Source organism: Gallinula chloropus (assembly GCF_964237585.1).
Source record: "Gallinula chloropus genome assembly, chromosome: 5".
Classification (NCBI taxonomy): Eukaryota; Metazoa; Chordata; class Aves; order Gruiformes; family Rallidae; genus Gallinula; species Gallinula chloropus.
In genome coordinates, this window is record NC_140090.1 from 46,319,274 (window position 1) to 46,336,915 (window position 17,642).

Consider the following 17,642-nt stretch of genomic DNA (forward strand, 5'->3'; position numbering starts at 1 on the left):
TCAAGGGTGGGCTGTCAGAAGGGTCTGGACACAGCCTAAAATCAGCCAACAGAGGTGCATTTCCCTCTCTTCCTCCCAAAATTAAATTAGGGTGAGCTTTGCTGTGAAAATACTGCATGTTTCACCAAGTTGCAATTTGCTCTTGCTTTACTTGTTGACAAGGTTCTTCATCAGATGTTCCGGGTGCGGAAATGAAAACCAACATCCTGAAAAACCAGGGATGTTGTTTCAGTTTTGCTTCATCCTTGTTTTCTTAGGAAGGAAATGTAAGATTAAGATGTATGCCTTAGCTCATGTTGCAGTTTCCTATTTTTCATCAGCACGAGCCTGTATGGCCTGCACTGGTGTGAGGGACAAGCCCAGGCACAGGGCTACCCTTTCGGGGTGCGCTGGCTGTTTGGGCTGCTCCAAGGTGCTGCCCTGGGGAAGGGGACCAGGGACCAGCTGTGCTCCATCTTCTCTCAGAAACACCATGTCTAACTGACCCCATTTGTGTCATGTGTCTTCGCTGTCCCCTAGGAATACCTAAGTACCACCCTTGCAGCCCTGCGCTCTAACCAGATCCTTACGCTAAAGGTTTGTGGGTAACGGTCTGATGGGACTTGGTTCTGATGCAAAGGCGCAAGGATGCGGGTCCAATATTGTGCGCTGCCTTCTGAAAAGCACCTTGCCATTGGGACACTGGGGGCCTAGGGCAGGAGACTGGGGGGTTCAGGTTTCTTGTCTAAAATCTTCCCCTTGCACCTGAATCCATTGCTGGGTCTTCAGCACTTGAGGTGCCAGGCGAAGACAGCTCAGCTGGATTTGGGTCACTCAGAGATGCACACCTAGCATGGAGGTGTGGGGATTCACAGTGACAACCCCCTCAAGAAGATCAGTGCAGTCCTGAAAGCTCTCCTGGGGCCTCATGCACTGGCTTTTAGAAAGAGAAGGATGTCCTCCTGGGGAAATCAGCCCTGTTGATTTTCCAGCAGCACAGCCCGTGTCTGTCTGGGTTGGTGCATCCAAACACACACAGCTTCCCCCAGGATCACAGGGCAGTGGTGCTGCAATATTGGGTTCCCACTTGACTTTGCAACAGTATTGGGTCCTCTCTTTTACAGCAAACACAAAGAAGGATGTTGAAAGGAATTAAAGTGTGCTGCTTGGATGTGTATGGTTACTGTTGGGGGGAGACCTGTGGGCACACCTCTCAGACCTGAGCACACAACTCACATGGGGAAATGTTGCACACAGGGGCACATTTTTGTGCATGAGCACAGAAAGCCTCTTTCTCTTCTCCCTGTGTAAATCAAGAGCAGCTTCAGTGGAAAGCTGATAGGAACAGGAAAGTGGATCAGGCCAGAGAAGCATTCCTGGGCCTGGAGCCGGCACGGTGGGTGCCAGGCTGACAGCAGCATGCATGCAAGTAGAAACTGGATACAGCAGAAGGATGAACAAATGCTCCTGAGCTTTACTGCATTTGATTTCTGTGTGTCCGGGTCAGCTTTGTGCCCTAAGGCAGCATTCCTGGCTATAAGCAGTCAGAGGCTGATGTTACTGTTAAACAAGGAAAAGCAGAGCACGGGGTCCAGAGGCAATACCTCGCTCAAGGCTCAGAGGCAATAGGAGCTCTCTTGGTTGTGATGCCTGTGTCTGCTCAGCTAAATGAACTGCACCAGAATCTGTTCCCTGCTGCTGACCTCAAGGAGCCTCTCTCCACTCCTCCTAAGCTCTGAGGAAGGGTGAGGCCTGGAGATACAGTATTTCTTGTAAGGGAAGATGGAAATAAATTTGAAACTCTACTTGGAAAACTTGGAGAAAATTGGCATTTTGATAGTTAGCTCAAATTGAATGATGAGAAATAGAGATGGTCTGGGCACCGGAGAGCTTAGCAGAGCCGGTGGGGGGCAAGTTTTGCAATACTGCCTAAGGAGAGCAGTGGAGCTGAGTAAAAAAAAAGTCCCCTGGGAAAGTCTTGTTTTGGAGTAGGGAAAGTGGTAAAAACTCTGTGCAGTGGGAGTGTCGGGGTGGTGAATGGCTGCCTTGCACCTGCCAGGGCTGGCACATCCCCCTGTGAGCAACGCATGGTGTGAAGGAAGGAGCTCAGAGGTCTGCTGGCAGGTACCCGTGCCCCATGCCCTCCCTGTGCAGCTCTCACATGGGGGTTTTATTTTCACAGCAATTTCTCTGTTCCCCTCTTCTCTGTTCTCTCCCCTGGCTGCTCTCTGACTCTCGGTGTGCTAATGGCCTCCTTTGCCCCACGACATTCTGGTTTGATCTTCTTCAGCTGTTGCCTCTCCTCAATTCAGTCCGGCTGGCTCCACCTCCCGTCATAAAGAGACGCACTTTCCAGGTAGACTTCTCCTCTTCGTTGCCTGTTTCTAAGCCTACCCTGACACTTGCAATTAATCAGCTTACTACATGTCTGTCTTCCCCTACAGAGGGGTTTCCAAGAGGTTTGGGCAGAGCTGAGGGACCTTCTTTGAAGGGGAGGAAACCTTTGATGTGATAATGTGGCTCAAAAGAAACGTAGTGAAGCCAGCTTTTTAAACTGAGAGAAATGGGCCATGAAACAGTTCTTGGGACTGTTGACAAGCAGTCTCCTACCTTAAGGAGTCAATTCCTGCATATTCAATCTCCAGAAGATGTTAGAAAACTCTTGCTGAAACGGGGTTAATGTCTGTGAAATTTAACTGAGATGAATGAATAGGCAAATGCTTCTTTTAAGGGCTAGTCTAGTCTGAGGCACTTGGGAAAATGTGTTTAAATAAGCTCTTATAATGGTTTCATTAAATTGCATTAAATCTTTGTGTAAACACATTTATTTTGGTTTCCAGGGCCATAATTCATGTTTAATTTAGTTTAGCTCGGGAATGAATTCATAAAATGAATTATGGACATATGAATAGTGAATAAGAGTGTCCATAGGCAGAGTTCATGTGGCTTTTAATGAGCCCACTTTAAGCTCCCTCATTCCATCAATTGGGATTAACTTTCCCATGTGGACAAACTGCTGCATTTACCCTGCTGAAGTGTGCTGGGCACCCTCTATGGTGTGCCTGGGTTTTGTCACCCTGCTGCCTGTCTAGACAGGGAACTCCGGTCTGCAATACAAGCCTTTACCATGGGTGCCTGATCCTTGCCCCCTGGTGCTGGCAAAACCCTGACCTTATCATTTGAGCCCATGGTCTCAATTCAGTTTCTATCGATTCAGCGCTCAGTGCTGCACAGAGCCCCGTGGCTTGTGCTGGTTGTCCTTCAAAGTGACAGTCTGGAGAGCCAGGCCAAGGACTGACCTCTTGGGAAAGTGACAGTCTGGAGAGCCAGGCCAAGGACTGACCTCTTGGGAAGGCTTTGAAAGCTGAAGTGTGTATCCAGGATGAAGTGGGAAACTTGAATAGCTGCCCCACGTCCTGTCATCAGCCAGGGCTGCAAATTCCCTCTGTCCCCACGGGCTAACTTCACCGGAGAATTTTGCTATGATCAGTTTTGTCGTTGCTGTATTCGTTCCCTGAGTGCAACAAAGTATAATCCACTCCTACGGATCTGCCAGCACCAGGCAATTCCAGGAGCCCGACAGATGAATGCTAGGAACAAATGTGAGGCTGCAAACTAAACCTTAGCACCAGCGCCCGAGACATGAAAACCCTGCTGCCTCTGAGCACGTCAGGAAGAGCGCTTTGCCCATGGGCTTGGGCTTAGCGGAGGCATGGGCTGAGCAGAGACCTGTGTTGGGAGGCTGAACGAGCACCACGTTGCTGGGGTGCAGTCAGGGTGTCTAACTGGTGTTTTAAAAGAACTGACAAATAGCTCCAGTCAGCAGCTAAAAATATAGAATGATGTCTGATGAAAATGCCACCTGCTTTCCAACCTACTGTATCCTCTTACTGTCTGGGTAGATCCGTGGGTCCTTTTGTTCTGAATGTGTTAATAAGACTATAGTGATGCAGTAATTGCATTTTGCATGTTTAGGGATCTGCATGGATGGGCACTTGCTCAGACAAAGCATGCTCTGTCCAAGACAGCAACGTGAAGGTGATGCGAACAGGGCTTTGGGTGAGCTCCTTCCAGCTGTGCCGGGGTCGGGCTCCTGCTCTCCCCATCTCCCCATCCCCTGTCAGGGTGCTAGCAGCCATTCCCAGCACTGTGCTGCATTTTAGTGCCCTGAATCTGGAGCCTGGGCTGGGCTGACAGTGGTTGAAGTGGGAATAGAGGAGGGAGAGCCGAAGGGAGACAGGCAAAGGCCCGTTTGCCTTCTCATGGTGCACTCCGAGACGGGTGCTGTAAGATGCATGCGCTCTTTCATGTACCCACAGTGCAGTGGGAGGGAAGTCTCTCCAGCTGGGCTGAGAGATCAGGACAAGAGGAAATCCAGAAATATACTCCAGCGTCCTCCTAATCACTTGCCTTGGTTGGATCCAGATTCTCTTCCAGATTTAAAACCTGTGAGACTGCTTAAAGGACTGCTGACTAGCACTGAGTATGGAGGACAGGGAAGCTCAGGAAGTATCCTGTCTGCCTTGCACGGGCCACAGAGTGAGCACTTAGAAAATGGGAGAAAAGAGAGGGGACCTTCCCGGCCTGGCCCAGCAGGCTTCTTTCTTGGTGTGAGCTGCGGGTCAGACAGGGTGGCAGCGGCTCTCTTGCAGAGAAGAGCTGGTGCTCCACACATGACTGAGCTTCCCGTGAGCCTGGCCTGCATGTTGGAAATTTTCTTTTAAATAGAGCTCGTGTCAGAAGGGATGAAAATTTTCGGCTTATTGCTTTTCATTTGTCGTTCTAAATAAAGCAAGCATCCCTGTATCCATGTGTTTTACTAAAGGCAGCCAGGATAAATAGCATGCTTGGTAGGAACACACACAGGGCACAGATTTCATGCGCTTTCCTGCTCACATGAGTGTGAGAGCAAACTTCTACCCAGCTGCAGTGTATAGGGTTCTAGAGAGGACAAACACAGCAGAGACCCGACTGCATGCCCACTGATTTATACTTGAGAAATGACCATGTTTCATTTCTAGCTTCCCATGGATCCACCAAGAAGAGTTTTTCATGGTTGAATTGGGTTGCTGGCACTAGGATGTTGTGATATTTTATTGGTTGGGGGAGGCCATGAGGCAAACACAGCGCCTTAGGAGCTTGCTGAATTAATCAATTATAGATCAGCAGTCTGGTATTCAAACGTGGTGCTTCCAACCCACTGTCTCCTCAGTGCCACGCGGTCCCAAGTCCAGGTCCTTTGGGCCAGATGACATTGCTGAGGCATGAGCTGCAGCTGCCGAATGGCTACTGAGGGGCCTGGGGAAGAACCGGCTGAAACGGCTTCGTTTCAGAGAGCTTAAAATGGCAGGTGGCTCTGCATGCGCTAGTTTGCTAAATCTTACAAAAACAGGCTCTTCCTGGCATATGTCGGCCTGTTTTGGTCAGGCTCCAGAAATGCCATGATGATTGTGTTATTTTCTTTTGGTTTTGTGGCATTTCTACTTTTGGGCCTTGGCGAAACAGAGGGAGGGTTGTCCAACAAATATAGCACGGGAGGAAAATAAAACCCCATCTAGGCTGAGGTAAGACACTGTGGCTCTGCCTGGACGTGCCAGTGCGGTCACGGGAGGCTTTGCTTCGCATATGACTGTCAAGTGCTTTGGAAAGCCTCCTGAGAAGCTCAGATGATGTTGTGTCTTGACATATAAATTGTACTTGACTGACTCGTGAAGAAAAGGATCTCTTTGGACTGCTCAGTCTGTAGATCGCTTTTAAAGAGAGCTCTGACAAGGTGGCCTCAGATGTCTTTGCAAACTGGAGGGTCCCAGCTCCTGCTGGCCAGGCAACCTGGCTGTCTTCAGCAGGGCTCTGCCTCACTCTTTGAAACCTCTCCTGCCACTAACCTGAGACTTGCTTCTACCTCTTCTGCTTCAGCCAGGCTGACCTGCCTTGGGCCCTTGGGGTGGTGGTGTGAAGGGTTTGCTCTGCCTGCTGATAATCCTGTGTTTAATGAACTGCAGGGTGAACAAGGACAAGCAGGAATTCAAGGTCCACCAGGTCCCCCTGGCCCACCAGGGCCCACTGGACCAGCTGGACCTAAAGGAACAGCAGGACAGCCTGGGCCAGTTGGGGCGCCTGTAAGTCCAATTACGAAAAAGTCTTCTGCTTCCTCTTTCCCTGGGGAATGGACAATTTCCTCTGGCCTTTACTGCCTCTTCTGATGCCAAGATAGCCATGGCAGGAGATCTGCAGGGGATACGGATGGGTAGGGAGGAATATGTTCCGGGAAGGATGGGGAGTGGGACGGAAGGTGGAGTCGTGTGCCCTGCACTGTTGCTATCTAGATATGCGTGTGAGTGGGTGACCCCAGGCTAGTTTCCTCCTCCTCAGCATCTGAAGATGGTCACAGGGAGGAAGTAACATGAGGGTGTAATTATCCTGCTCACAGCAAAAACCTGGCTGATAAGGATCCTTGTGACTCCTTTGAAGTCCTGCCCCCATCCTGGTCTCAGGCTGGTAGCAAGCAGCCAAGGAGGGTAAAACCAGAACTATTTAAAATAATACCATTGCCGAATGGCAGGGCTCAGGGCAGAAAATACTGCTAATGTACCTCTGTCTCGCAACAGGGCAGAGCAGGAGAACCTGGGAAGCCTGGCAGAGATGGAAAGGTGGGTACCAGAAAACTAGCTCCATTCCTGGGAGCTGCAGGGAGAAACACAGCAACTGTGGTGTGAATGGTTTCCATCTCCGAGAGTTTTCAAGGCCTGCTAGTAGGACAAGCAGGTCTCGTCCTTGAGGCAAAAGCTCCTCTCCACAGATGATGGAAGGGAAGATGCTTCTGTAAGCATTCTTATCTCTCTCTGAGCTTTAAGGAGCCAAAGATGTGGTGACTAAACATTTGAATTGCTATAAGCAGGCAACAACCAAGGGTGGGACAGGCATCAGAGTGTATCTAGAGTAGTTTTCTCCTTTCTGTCTGCTTGCATCAGTAAGGCAGCTCCCGTGTATGGATGTTTTGTTTATTTATATTTACATACACATGTATCCGGTCTACTTCATGGTTCGTATCAGGTAAATTGTTTGGTTATTTCTCATTTAGAAATACAAGTGGTTTGTTTGTTAATATCTCCTCTCTATTTAGTTTGTCAGAGGAAGATGTGAATGCCTCATTTACTCCAGAGCTGCACAGTGAGCTGGGAACAAGTTTCCCAAGCAAAGTCAGAGAACACAGAAAAGATTCTGGAGTAGAATGCCTAAGGCAAAGCAGCTTTTTGGTTCAGATTCAGTGAGACCAGGCTGGGGGTGGGGGCTGGGGGTAGAGTACTATGAGACGTGAATTTCTGTGGGAGTGTAGGTTAGGGTAGTATTCATCTACATGAAGAATAGATCGGTGATGTTTGAGATTACAATTTTTAATCTATCTGCTTTTGTCTACAGGGTTTACCTGGGCCTCCTGGACCAAAGGTGAGATGTCTGGCCTTACTTAGAAGGAGCAAGGTGGTAAACAGAGAAGTGGATGCTTCTGGCAGGGAGAGACATGCACGCTTTGATGGGTGGAGGAGGGGGAAAGGAGGTTCCATCAAATAGTTGAAAAAGTTTTCTAACCCAACTCAATATTGCCTTTAGGGTCCGGCCCATGCGCTGACTCATGGGTTTTGTCCAGGCGACACGTCTGAGTTGCATCTTGACTGAGCAAGGCATGCCTTGTCAGCCCCTCTTGCAAAACTTTTTGCCACACACAGCTTTATTGGCTTCTTCCACTCTCAAAGCATTTACCAGTGCTTCAGGAACGGATTTTGCAATGCTATTGTTAACTCCACCGCAGTTTCCCATTTATTCACTTGCCAAAATGCAAGTGGGGGACTTTTTGTTTTTCTTCAGCTGCAACCACCCCCACCCCCCCTTTGATTTTCTCTGAGAGGTTTAGCCAGGGTGAGGAGATAGGGACTGCAGAGCCCGAGCACAGAGGTGATGTGGGTTATCCAGCTGCCAGTGCTTAATGCACCTTTTCTGCTAGGGCTCAATCCGGCACAGGTAACAGTGACCCACGGGTCTCAGCGGTCAGGGGCTCAGTGAAGTCATGCTGAACAAAAGGTGAATTTTTCCCCCTGGAGTGCCCTTTCATCCTAGGATCTCCTGAGAGAAAAGGGCAGGGATGTGTCCTTCTCAGGCCAAGCCTCACTTTCTTTTGTCTTTTTGCCTTTTGCAGGGAGACCCTGGGATTCAGGGATACCCTGGCAGGAAGGTAAGAAGGGGAGCTCCAATACTGTTAAATGAATTAAGCTGCACCGATGCCTTGTGGGATCACAGCTGCAAATCCATGGTCTCCTCTGGAGCACTCGTCTGAGCTCTGCTCCTGCTGGACACGGTGCTGCGACGTGCCCACAGATCCCTCTGGGCTCAGAGATATTTTTAAATCTCCAGTAGCTACAGCAAAGATATCTCCCCATCCGTGTGCCTCTCTACACTTGCTTCCAGGCTGGAATATACCTCTTGCGCATCCAGATCTGAACAGGAGGCTGGAAAGGGCCAAATCCTTGGCTACGTATTGCTCCCTGGAATAAGGCAGGAAAAAGCCAATCCTGCTCCAGGTTAGAAGGCAGAAGCTGGCAATGCCCAAATGTCTTCAGCAGCAGCTAATTAATGGCAGGATTGTCAAGCCCAGAGCATGTAATGAAGAAACAGGAAGAGAGACAGGGGAAAGACACAAAGGAAGATCAAAAGGGAGAGGGGGAATGAAGAGATACTGCTAAAGAGATGTCAGCTGTAGAAGGAGGCAGTGAATGTTCCCAGCAGGCGGGAGTCCCGTGTCCCCCTTTATCTCCATCTTGCTTTATGCGTGCTCTGCGAGCAAAATGGCAAGACCTGAGCACTTTTTAATTAGTTCTGTATAGGCCAAGAAGTTTTTGTTATGCCAGGAAGTGGAAATTATAGCCCCTGTGGACCACAGTCTGCTCCTGCAGACAGACAATTTATTGCCTCTTCCAGTGAGTCGTCGGGTTTTCCATTAAGAGCCCATCCTGTTCCATGTGGGGTGGGTGGGTGGCTCTCAGTGCACAGGAGCAGTGAGGGGACTGGTCCCGGCAACGACCATACAGCGAGGGCCTCTTCTATGAGCTCCTCTTCTATGAAACCAACTTGTCTGGCTAACTTACTTACCAAGCAAAGAGCCTGCACTGATCTTGGAGGAATGAGCCCGAGCTGTGAGTGACCTTTCTCAGGGAAAGGTGGAAGGAATGAATGAAAGTAGGAGGAGAAAATCCTCCCTGGTGTGTGGGTCAGGCAAAAGGGAAAAGAGAGTAAAGACCTGAGCAAAGATGTTAGGACTGACATGGTACATGGGGTTGTGGGACCACTCCCTCCAGTTTTCACACTCCTGATAGCTTTCCTGATGCAGAACGGTGCCCCTCTCCCAGAGAGCCCAGGGGGTAGGTTGGTTTGCGGTAGGCACCTCTGTGCGGAACAGCCCCCTTGCATTTTTTCTGACCTTTCAGGCCACTCACAGGCTCCTTGTCTTGCAGCTCACTGTTTGCTTCTTCCTCCATTTTCTTTCTTTCCTTCCCCAGGGTGAGGTGGGCGAGTCAGGCCCTCCTGGTGCGCATGGTCTCCCCGGAGCTCCTGGCCCCAAGGTAACCCTTAAACACAGAGCCTGTGGGGCCATGTCCCAAGGGCAGATAAGTGGCAGACAAACCTAGAGACATGCTAAAGGACTACAGAAGGTCAGGGGCTAGAGGCAGTTCTCTAGAGCCTGGTACAAGCCATGCAAACAAAAAAACTTGCTCCTGTGTCAAGCGCCTGGCCAGTTTTTGGCCAGAGCGGTTTCCCACTGTCCTGAACCAGGACCAGGTGCAGCCCTGCACAGGCCCCTGTTAAAGAATAAAACCAACCCTGCCTTTAACAGGCTTTTGCATTAGGGCTGGGAGAATGAGGATACTGTGGTCCATGAAATGGTTTCTTACACCTAAAACACATGGAAAAGCATTGGTATGGGCAACCTCCAGCATCCTCTCCAGTGATGTAAACTGCCCTGCGTTCCCAGAGAGGGGTGGGCTGCAGCCAGGGCTCAGACTGGTACTGTGCTGTTATCAGGATCCAACTCTCTCTTGAGGGTTAAGGTTGGGTTTATTGCATGCTCCCTCCCTCCTTTGGCTATTCTGGCTTTGGCCCTTGCTGTTATGATGATTGTGCTGCTTGCTTCATTTCTCTGCGTGTTCACTCTCCCTCTGTTTTCTCCCTCTCTGTTCTTCGTTGGGCAGGGTGAAAAAGGGGACGCTGGCATAAAGGTAGGCATGAGAAATACGGTCTTCTAGTGCTGTATATCATCTGGGAGAGAACTGCTCCTTGGGCTGATGGGTTGTAAGAGGCAGTTTGGTCCGAGGCAGCTCCGTGGGGTATTTAACCGAGTAAGCATCTGTGCTCTGATTAGCCACAGACACAGACTCCGAGCTCAGGCAATAAAAGCAGCCTTTATCCATTTGGTGGAATTTGATTCCTACCAAAGGCATTTCTCTGACTATGAAGCCTTGCTAATGATTTGTTACATCTCTCCATTTGATGGGCTAGGCTGGGGTTTCCTCATAAAATCTGGTTAGCTGACACATCAAATCCACTCAAACTCTGCGACTCAGGCTGAGGTTTGGCACCAGGCTTTTCTGTCTGTTTCTGGACACGTTTTACAGGCTCATATGGCCTATGCCCAGATGTTATCTGACCGAAATTTACTGTATCCATATATTTAAAGTATATTACTCGCTGTAGACTGTGCTTAAAACATTACAACATTGGCAAGTGTTCATGACAGTCATGCCATACATCTTAAACATCAGGAGAAAAGACTCGTCCTGTAATATTTTGAAAGGCATTAACAGTGACACATACATTCCAAGTGTTTAGTATCTGGCATACGTCTCATTTAATGTTCAACGTGTATGCTTTCTGTATAGTGGGTTGCTGTTTGAAGGGAGAAAAGGCCCCTGCAGAACTGAACATGTGAGTGTGTTAGATCATTTAAAGAAATGTTCTTTGGGGGCACAGGCTCTGGGTTAATCGTTGAATAGAACAGCAGCGATTTTCCTCCTGCAAGAAAACAATATCCGGTGGGTGCATATAAACTCCAAAGGTTTCTCCATGTCCATTTTCCAATTGGTGTAATTCCACCAAGCACAAAGGAATCGCCTCTTGTTTGTGCCAGTGCTAACAAAAGCAGAATTGCACCCAGAAGGGAGAGGTTTGGGGAGCCAGGAGTTTGCCTCCTGCTGTCTTGACAGCCAGGTGTCTGAACTGGGGGACTGAAGTTGGAATGTGGCTTGGGAGAGAGAAGAGGCTGGGAGGAGAAGCTGCCTTCCAGCCTTGCTTATACGCCCACATTTCACTGCTAGCAGGCACCTGCTCTGTTCTACCTGCATACAGGGATCTAGGCTCTGCCAAGAGGGATGTCTCCAAGTCTTCCAGTGGTGTCTCGAGGGCATCCACGTGTGAGACCCTCCCCTGTTGTGTGTCAGAGAGCTATGACTCAGGGTGACCCTGGAGATGTGCTTCCACTACTTCACACAGAGTGGAGATGAAACCTGCCACGCTTTTTGTGGTACTGAACTGCAGCTCCACAGTGCCGTAGCAGGCTCTTCCTTCACACATAGACTATCGTTTTGTTATCATCAGCATCTCTTGACTTCCTTTCTTCTCTGCTCAGAGGAATCGGCAGAGAAGTGCAGGGGTAGCCTTAAATCAGCAGCCAGACATCACCCAGTAGCACCTCCTGAACATTCACCCGCACACCGTGTACATTTTTTGTCTTTGGAAACTGCTTCTTCCTGTTGTCCTCCCACCTAGGAGGATTGTCTGAGTCTGGAGGGCTTTTGATACTTCCACCTTTGGATCCAGTTACCTGGGCTGCGTTTCACCTCCTCTTTGTTTCGAGGGGCCCGGCACAAACACTATGACACGTACTTTAGCTGTAGCGACCAATTTTGTATAGCATATCACTGCTTTTGCTGGCAGTGAAGAGCATTTCAGACCTGAAGAGGCTTTCTGGTTTCACACAGACCCCTTGTTGACTTAATAACCTCTCCTCATTCAGTGACAGATGCAGCACAGCATAGGTTCTCTCCTAGCTCATTTCTTCTGTGGCCATCATTTTAGCTTCGATTGTGTTGAGACCTGCATTTGTGTGCCATGAAGGTCATTAGACAACCAGTAAGTGTGATCACCTGGGTGGTTTGAATAAGCATTTGACCCCAGCCTGGCCATCACATTTAGCTTTACTGACTTTTTTTTTAAATAATTGAAAGGTCCTTAAGGATGAAGCTTTTTGTTGTGCTCTCGGGAAAAGGCACTAAAGAAACTGCCCCCAGCCTTGCTCTGTAGCCCCCTCACAACCTGCCTTTCACAGCAAGAAGGAAAAATAGGAGAGTCTCTGATTTAATTGGCAGGCTGTAACCAGTTCTGCTAACAAGCTGATCGGTATAGGGCATGCTGTGCTGTGATTGGCACCGGGTGGGTATAAAGCTGCCCACACCAGGTGTGGCTGCACCATTCCAGTGCTGGTTTTAGTGGATTGCTGCTGCCTGGCTGTGGCACCTTGTGCAGACCCTTCTAGGGTCCAAAAAGCTCTAGGGTGCTGTGAAAGGGATCAGCCCAGTAGGTACTTACTGTATCACGATGACTTTCACGTATGCAGGGTTTAAAGATGTTCTTGAGCTGGTTTTCTTCCTTATTCTCTGGCTTTGGCTCTGGGGTGTTTTTCTGCTCTTTAACAGTGCAGCATCACGTTTGCTGCTCCTGTTCTCCAGTTAGCTCTGGTGTCAGGGTGGGGTGGGCTATGCAAGCCAGCTGAGGCCATTGTAAGATAGCGCAGTTGCTCTGTAAGTTGCCCCCACGTCCCCATTTGGGACTCCATTGCTCCCTCTTCCTGAGGTGGCTTTGCTTTTGCAGGGCTAAATACTGATAGTGCTCTTCAGGTAGGCAGTTTCTTCCAGGAAAGTCTCTGGGATGGGGAATTGCTTTCCCATGTGGGGTGGCCTCTTCAAGCAGTGTGGGTGCCTCCCAGCAGAAAGCATTGGCTTTGCCTTCTCTAACTCATTTAAGAATAAAAACAGGGAGCACAGTTGGGGAGGAAGGGCTGAGAATGGTCCCCACTTCTCCAGTACAAAGTACTTGTAATTATTAGTTTATTTTTGTTATGGCTGGAAATACCCTTGTTAAGTATCCTGCGTAGGGTAGGAGGTATCTGCAGTGCCTCTGTCTTGTATGTTATACAGTTCACAGGCTGTCAGATTACAAGAAGTGCTTTTAAAAAACAGGGATATACCTATATCTCTGCTGAACAGTCCTTCCAAGCAAGGACTAAACGCCCAGAGCAAAGTAACAGCAGCAAGCAGACTGCCTAAAGATGGTTTATTTTCCATGTGCCACCAGGTAAAACTCAGGCTAGCGATATAAGGCAACCCCTGGATTCCCTTGCTTTCCAAATAAGCTTGTTCACCCTATAGTCACTGCAGACTGACTCCCTAAACGCAGAGTACCATGGTGTGGGACGTGGTAGGAAGATACAGAAGCTGTCTTGCCGTGCCACTCCGGCAGGATCAGTCCTGCTGTATTCTTGGGAGGTACTGCTGATGGGAAACAGCCCAGCTAGGGCAGTCAGCTTGGCAAGAGGCAGGCTTTCTCATCTTGCCTGTGCCCTGGGTGCTCCTTACAGAGCCCTGGGAGGACTCATGTTGTGTCTCTTGCTCTCTTCCTCTGTGTTTCTTGCTCTGCTTCCAGGGGGAGAGAGGCATGCCAGGGCTGCCAGGAAGACATGGCACTAAGGTACCTTGTAAAAGAGTGGAGTGATGCTTGTCTGCCTGATCTCACCCGTACGACTCAAATGTCCCTGATGCGCAAGCATCACTTGGATTTGTGTGTGTGTCTGTTAGTCAATGACTGTCCTCAGCTGACTTTTTTTTCTGCTTCTAAATTGCAAAATATAGATCCTAATTTTATGAAGGAGATGGTGGGGGAAGAAGAGTTTACAAGCAAATGGCATGCCTGGTCCGATGCTGTCTTGCAACATCAGGATCTTAATGCTTTAGGCTAGTGAGAGCAGCCAGTTACTGATGTTTCTAGGGAATTGTTTTTTGCAAATTGGGGGGGTCCCAAGTTATGGCCCCCACCTTCAGCGATGTGTGTTAGCCCGCTGTGATCAGTAGGGTTATGCAAGTGTGAAACGGGACTAATGCAGCAATGACTCAGGGTCAGTGTGCGAGCAAGCCTGCATGCATGTGTGTTGCAGCTTTGGGGTAGGTGCTGGAAAATAACATCATCTGTGTTTGCTGCTGTGTCGAGGCCAAAGAGTGAGGATCAGGCATCCCACAAGTGAAAGCCTAACCCATGCCATTTGCTGCACGTTATCCCTTTCATGACTCTAGTTCGTATTCACTGAAAGCTACTGACCCCTAAGACAATCTGGAATGCTTTCCCCCCCCCCATTTATTGCATAGAATCCCTGATCTCCATCTTCTGTCCTTGTGTTTTTTAGCTTTGTCCCTGATTTCTGTTTCAGAAAGCTGAGAGGTATGATCCTGCTGCTCTCTGGCTCCCTACTCATCCTTGTTTGAACTTCTCCAAGCTCTTTTCTTTTTGAACTTGGCTCCCAGTTCTCCTCTGCCTCACGTGCTACATCCCAACCCCTCTCATTTCCCACTTTCTAACACTATTTCACCTCCTCCCTTCTCCTTAGACCTTTGTTATCCCTCATATTTGCTTTAGTAACTGGACCTTTTCACCAGAACTTAACTTACACTAACACGGGGCAAACAGAGATTTCAGAGAGAAGGGTTGATAGGGAAGACTTGCTCTTTGCATCAGTGCTGTCAAGGGAAATGTGTCTGTCCCTGCGGGAGCAGCTGCCTCCTGGGGTTTGGAAGCAACTTGTCTTGGATTGCAGGGCAGGCTGGGCTCTGTGTTGGTGGTGGCTTGCTTGGCGTTGCAGAATAGCACCTGAATTGCAGTGCTTCCAAGGTTTTGGGGTTGGTTTTTTTTTCCTTCCTCCTAAGGTGGCTGGCTTCAGAGCTCTCCTGAAAATATTTTATTGCAGGGTTTGTCTCTGCAATGGAAACAGAACAAGGGGAAATAGCAAGACCAAGGCTCTGGGGTATGAGCTGGCCTTTCTCAGGATGCTCGAGCTGATGTCTCTGGGCTCTGAACTGAGTGTTTGGTCCTCAGTCTGTCTTTGCCTTCCTCAGTTATTTGACAATATTCTGCTCGTTGGCCTTTGCTTCACATGCAGGACTAAACTGGGGAGGGGGGTGTGTGGAAATCTGGTTGTCTTGACTGTGTTGTGCTCATTTTGCCTGTCTTTGGAGGAGCTTTTGGGAAAGTAGAGCCGCTGCCATAGGCAAATGACCCGCACAGGGAAGGAGGATGCGTGCTGTGTAGTGTTACAGCATCACTTCTGAGTCTTGGGAAGGAAAAGATGCGGATTTTACCATTTTACTTCTACCTGGCTGATACTCTTTTGTTTTTAAAAGAAGTTTTGTGTCCGATTCATTTCAAACGAGGTGTTCCCGTCTCTCCTCTCTCTGACAGGGCGCTCCTGGGATGGCTACCGCAGGGATGAAGGTCAGTCTTAACCTACGCAGCAATGGCTTGAGTAGGGCGGGCTTGGGAGTAAGGGCTGGAGCTAGGAGAGCGCAAGGCGGCAGAAAATGGTCGGACAGCTCCCACTAAAGGGGAATGTCCGAACTGCTATTGCTTTTGGCAGATACAGACCCGGCTTCAGCCGCACCCCTGCTGAGTCGCACCGCCCCGGGCAGAGCGGTGTCACTCGTGATACTCGTGATTTAAGGGGCTAGAAGTTAGATCCAAGACGTGCAGTGAGACAGTGACCTCCTGGCCTGAATCTTCCCAGCTGCTGGGAGGAAAAAAAAAAAAAGCCAGAAATAAGTAAGCTATCTTCAGGGCTGGCAGGGAGGGTTTTCATCCTCGATGCCGCGTCGATTCCCTATCGACACACAGCCTTCCTCTGCCCGCCGCAACCGCAGCCTTGCTCTGCTCCTGTGTGACAGAGCTCGGAGTAGGCAAATCCCTTGACGGGGGCAGATGAGCCTTGTCTTATGCCACCCTGTGTCTGGTAAAGCTTCTCTTGAAACACTGCAAGGCGGTGGCTCGGTTTTGTAAAAGCCACTTGTCTGAGGCTTGCTGGTTTCTTACAGCAGCCCAGGAGCCAGCTCATGAAGTTAAAACAAGCTCCAGATGCAAATTCTAATGTGTATTTAAAGCATGCTCATGCCCTTATCTACAGATGAATGTTCCCTCCACTCTGACAGCTCCAGGAGGTTTTGTACCCTCTCCTGGTTTTTCACTTTTCCTGTCTCTTCCTCCCCAGGGCGAGCCCGGGACTCCAGGAGAAAAGGTACTCTCAGAAGGCTTTGTTTCTGGTTTGCTTGTGTGGGTTGTTTTCCCCTCCCAGAGCAGCTGAAGGAGCTGAGGAACGGCTCCGTACTTCCTAGTGCCCAAATCCAGGCCCCAGTGGCACCTGCCAGTGTAACACCCAGTGATGCCTAATGCGAGCGGGGCCATACTGCAAACATGTTCCCTCCCTCACACTCGTGTCTGTTGATGGGAATACCCTCCAGCTGCCTCCCTCCTTTCCTCCCTACTCCACAAAATATGCACGGCACACTTTGCTTAGCGAGTATGTTCCCTCTCCCACCTCCCTCATCCCTTCCCAACTCCCAGTACTTCTATGTCCACCTTCCCACGTTACCATGGGGTGCTGTTCTGCTGTGCGCCACATGAACTGCCCTGCACAGTCTCCCCCATCTCAGTGTGTAGTGTGACCGGGCTTGAATTTCCCATGGTGGGCACGGTACAAAAATACCCCATCGCTCTCCATCACTAGGCAGCCAGCTTGGTTTCTGAACAGCTGGCTCCTCTTGTTTGAGGCTCACCGGGTTATGTTACAGCATGCGACGGCCATGTAACAGGCACGTTTTCTGTCTCTTTTCTTCCCCATGAAGGGAGATCCTGGAGTCCCGGGGAGGATGGGCCCCCCAGGTTTGCCAGGGAAGAGGGGGCAGCGGGTAGGACATTGCGTGTTTGGGCTTGGTGTCCTGCGCGGTGTTCCCTGCGAGCGGGAGCTGGCGGGAGCCTGCTTTGCGCTGCGTTGTCGTGCTTGCGGGGATTATGTGTCCTTTCCTGGCTCTGGCCCCCTTGGTGAAGTGTGTTTGCGTGTTCCTGCTTGCAGGAGGTGAGGGGGCTCATGGCAGGCAGGGCAGCATGAGATGCCTGGGATGGAGACTTGTCCTGGGAACAACTGAGGACACCGCTGCCTCTTTTGACTCCAGAAATAACACACTAAACTGGGGGTCAGTAACCTGACCTCTCTTCTCAAGAAATCTACCTCTTTACACCATTGTTCAGGCAGCAGAGGATGTTTCCAGTAGCACTTGTGGCCATGTGTATTGGAAACCAATCCCTGAATGAGAAGTGCCAAAAGCACAGCAAGGCAGAATTGGGGATTCACAGCGGCCCAGGGCAGGATTTTAGAGACTATATCCTTACAAAAACCCCAAAGGCCAACCAACCTTCCCTTTGGGCATGAGGTCCTGCAAATGTGTCTGGCAGGGGAGGAAAGCTGGGTGGGGGCTTTTCAGGTGGCCAGAGGCCAAGTCACCTTAGAGAAAGGGGTCACGGCGCTCTAG

The 17,642-nt window shown here is 49.8% G+C and overlaps 1 protein-coding gene across 1 annotated transcript in view; it reads left to right on the forward strand.

The window, feature by feature from the left end:
* Positions 1 to 17,642, forward strand: part of COL13A1 (collagen type XIII alpha 1 chain) — a gene marked incomplete at its 5' end in the record, with an annotated part of 89,423 nt that overhangs the window by 44,071 nt on the left and 27,710 nt on the right. The window contains 11 exons of the mRNA XM_084264842.1: positions 2,270 to 2,335; positions 5,982 to 6,098; positions 6,588 to 6,629; positions 7,399 to 7,425; positions 8,171 to 8,206; positions 9,528 to 9,590; positions 10,218 to 10,244; positions 13,723 to 13,767; positions 15,526 to 15,558; positions 16,325 to 16,351; positions 16,959 to 17,021. Of these exons, the coding sequence (XP_084120968.1) occupies positions 2,270 to 2,335; positions 5,982 to 6,098; positions 6,588 to 6,629; positions 7,399 to 7,425; positions 8,171 to 8,206; positions 9,528 to 9,590; positions 10,218 to 10,244; positions 13,723 to 13,767; positions 15,526 to 15,558; positions 16,325 to 16,351; positions 16,959 to 17,021 (546 nt within the window). The remainder of the gene's footprint in view (positions 1 to 2,269; positions 2,336 to 5,981; positions 6,099 to 6,587; positions 6,630 to 7,398; positions 7,426 to 8,170; positions 8,207 to 9,527; positions 9,591 to 10,217; positions 10,245 to 13,722; positions 13,768 to 15,525; positions 15,559 to 16,324; positions 16,352 to 16,958; positions 17,022 to 17,642) is intronic.